The following is a 3,379-nucleotide window of genomic DNA, read 5'->3' on the forward strand; positions in this document are numbered from 1 at the left end:
CCACAGCAGTAAAGCAGTCTAATGTTGCAGACGTTTCTATGGATGCCTTTATTTCTACGACTTCTGCCTGCTTTGGGCTCATTGTGGGAATAACCACATTTAGCTTCTGTCTAATATTTGAGAGTTTACTATCAAAGAATTGAAGGAAATCTCCTGAGCTGATAGTAGCAGGAATATGTGGTTCAACCGAGCTGTGGTTGCTGGTCAGCCTGGCTATAGTACTAAAGAGAAATCTTGGATTGTTTGCATTTTCTGCTATTAAAGTTGAGTAATATTGAGTTCTCGCTTTACGCAGGGATTTTTTATAACGTAAGAGGCTACATCTCCAAGCATTCAGAGAGTGCTCTGATTCGGAACGGCGCCATTTTCTTTCTAATTTACGAGTTATTTGTTTAAGGGAACGTGTTTCAGCGTTAAATCACGGTGCTACTCTGTTTTGTCTAACAAGCTTAAGCTTCAGAGGGGCAACAGCATCAAGTGTTCCTCTGAGGGCTTGTATGGTATCATTGACAAACTGATCATTATCAACGGGGCTTAAAGTGCTCTGAGAATATTTATCCAACATGTTACTAAACATTGGTTGGACTGCGAGTTTAAATTCGGACACAGAACGGTCAGATAATGTTCGTTTAAGCTCTTTCTTATTTGTTGGAGCAGTAGGATTTTCTAATTTAAACTGAACTTTCTAATTTAAACTTAGAAAATGATCTGAGAGTATGGGGTTATGAGGAAGGACATTCAGCTGGCTAATCTCAACTCCATAAATTAAAACAAGGTCCAGGGTGTGCTTATGACAATGAGTAGGTTGATTTACATGACATCGTAATTTTTGTTACTTTGATTCATTCCGTTCATTTGCCTTCCAGCACATAAGCTAGCACTTGGAACTGCTGGGCTAGCCCTGGTTGGGGTTAGCACCAGTGCTAAAGGCCGCTCAGGGGAGAGTTTTAAACTACTGCTCTCTCCCCAAGTCTCCTCTCTGAGTTGTCAGGCTGCATGGCTAAAGCTAGCAGAAATGTTTCTGGACAGAAGAGCCGCTCCGTCCAAACTGGGATGAATGCCATCTCTGCGCATGAGGCCGGGCTTTTCCCAGAACATGTTCCAGTTATCCACATAGCTAACGCCGTTTTCTGGGCACCATTTAGCTAACCAGCGGTTAAAAGATGGAAAGCGGCTGTACATTTCATCACTGACTTTGTTTGGGAGAGGACCAGAGAAAACTACTGTGTCTGACACAGATTTAGCCATTTTACACACTGATTCTACGTTTAATTTAAGAATCTCTGATTGTCTTCGTCGGGCGTCGTTGCCGCCTGCATGAATTACGACCCGACGGAACCTCGCCTTACTCTGGGCTAACATTCGGAGGTTTCCTTCGATGTCACCAACTCTGGCTCCCGGGTAACATCTAACTGTAGCTCCCTTGAGCTTCACGTGTCTGACCTCGGAGGAGCCGATGACCAGGGTTTTCGGTTCAGTTGGTGCGTTACTGAGGGGAGAAAACCTGTTCCATACAGGGAGCTCCGGGCGCTCTACGTGCCTCTGTTTAGCTCTTTGCTTCTTCCCCACCGGAACAAACTCATTCTGGGGATTCCCCGACTGCTGGGAGGGCGGTGGGATGCTAGCTAATTCAGCTTTACTAGCGTGGCTAGCTCTCCGAGTAACAACAACATGGCTAGCTGGTTTAGCTTCCATTGAGCTAAGACGCGCTTCCAGCTGTTCGAGCCTGGATAACAGGTCTGATATCAGACTACAGTTAACACAACGACCATTGTCTTCACTAAATGAGGCGGGATCCTGACTAAACATATGACAAGTGGGGCAGGAAAGAGGGCTGGGAGCCGAAGAGGTAGGAGGCATCATGCTACAACAACAAGCGCTGGTTTATGCTCACCAGGAATAGCGGTCTGGGTTAGGAGGGCTTTCCGGGCTCGGTAGTCGCTGCTTGTCGGGTAGAGGGCCGTCGTCCGCCGAAGTTTGGTGGTTAGCTGTGCTGGACTGGATGCTGCTCCCCGTGCCGTTGATCGCCGCTTGCCGAGGTCTGTTTGCTTGCCACACGGGGCCAGATCACGTCGGTTTTCACAAGCGTGCGAGCTCCGCCATAGCGTGCTGAGCCAGGTGTGGCTGCTCTGCTGCCTCAGGTGTGGCTGCTCTGCTCTCCCCACAATCTGACTACCACCGTAGACATCCCGTTTGACGCAATGCCGCATAGTTGGGGCCCCTTTGCGAAAACGTATAAGAACAGGATTTGGTACATGACATCAGGCGACCATTACTCATGGAGTTGGAAGTATCTAGTGGGTGAAACTGGACCTGATTGGTCAGCTTGGACTACCATGCCCTGGCCCAAGAAATGGAGGAGGCGTCTCACACTCACAAAGCTGGAATCATCATCTTTGCGTTCAGTAGTCCGACCAGACACAGCCGTCACCTCAGGATGTCACCAATTTCTGTTGTCCCCATATGTAGGTAGCTCTGGAGGGACATTATTTATTATTTTGTTTATTTGCCTGCAGTCCCAGTCCACTCCGAAGGTAACTGTGAACGCCGAGGAGGGGACCCAAACTTCTCACCACAAAACCCTAATCACGGTCAGTGTAAAATCCCCTTATTTTGATGATATAGTCCATGTAGCAACTGGCGTTTCAGGGAATACTAATAACTGGTTGTTAATGATGGAACAGGCCGCTAACGCCTCTACACAAACCTGCGTAGTGTGCATGGGCCCCAGGCCTCTCCTACGTATCATTCCAGCACCAATACTTCATGCATGTCTCCTATCAGTTATGAATAACACCAAAGCTAAGCAAAATTGTACTGAATGGGACACCGTTTATCCTCCAATACATGCGAGTAACGGCAAACCCATCTTTTCCACCACTGTTGCCGCCGGGAATTTTAGCGTGTTAATGTCTCTTTGGGCATCTCATCTGTTGGTAATATGAAGGCCGTCTGGTGTACATACATTACTACAATAATAAACCCCTTTGCAGCTATACACCGTGCTGACCTATGGTGGTGGTGTGGGGGCCGCCGTTTATTTAGTCGAATCCCCTCCAACGCCACTGGATTGTGTGCTCTCACATCTTTACTCCTTCCATTATCCTTTTATCCCACCTCACATGATCAACTCCTGACCATGATCGCGTCCGTCGTTCTTCCACCGTCCCAACAGCGTCTAACCAGGTCCGCGGCATATCCTGACCATGACCCCACTTACATAGTCCCATCTGGGGGTGCCCAGGGGTGTTCCAGATGAATACAAACTGGTAGATCAGATCGCAGCAGGCTTTGAATCCAGCATATGCTGGTGGTGCACTATAAACAAGAACAATGTAGCCACGAGGGGGCCCAAGCCAGGGTCTCATTGTGCCAGTCC

The 3,379-nt window shown here is 48.0% G+C and overlaps 1 protein-coding gene across 1 annotated transcript; it reads right to left on the reverse strand.

Moving 5' to 3' along the window:
- Nucleotides 1-702: 702 nt before the first annotated feature.
- Nucleotides 703-1,695, reverse strand: LOC112138299. Its single transcript, XM_024260864.2, has one exon. It carries the CDS (start codon nt 1,693-1,695, stop codon nt 988-990), a length of 708 nt encoding a protein of 235 aa, XP_024116632.1. The 3' UTR covers nt 703-987.
- Nucleotides 1,696-3,379: the final 1,684 nt, after the last annotated feature.

This window comes from Oryzias melastigma, unplaced genomic scaffold (assembly GCF_002922805.2).
Source record: "Oryzias melastigma strain HK-1 unplaced genomic scaffold, ASM292280v2 sc02531, whole genome shotgun sequence".
Lineage (NCBI taxonomy): Eukaryota > Metazoa > Chordata > Actinopteri > Beloniformes > Adrianichthyidae > Oryzias > Oryzias melastigma.

Coding starts and splice junctions, on each gene's coding strand:
- LOC112138299 (XM_024260864.2), bottom strand. CDS start 1,695: ATGGAAGCTAAACCAGCTAGCCATGTTGTTGTTACTCGGAGAGCTAGC.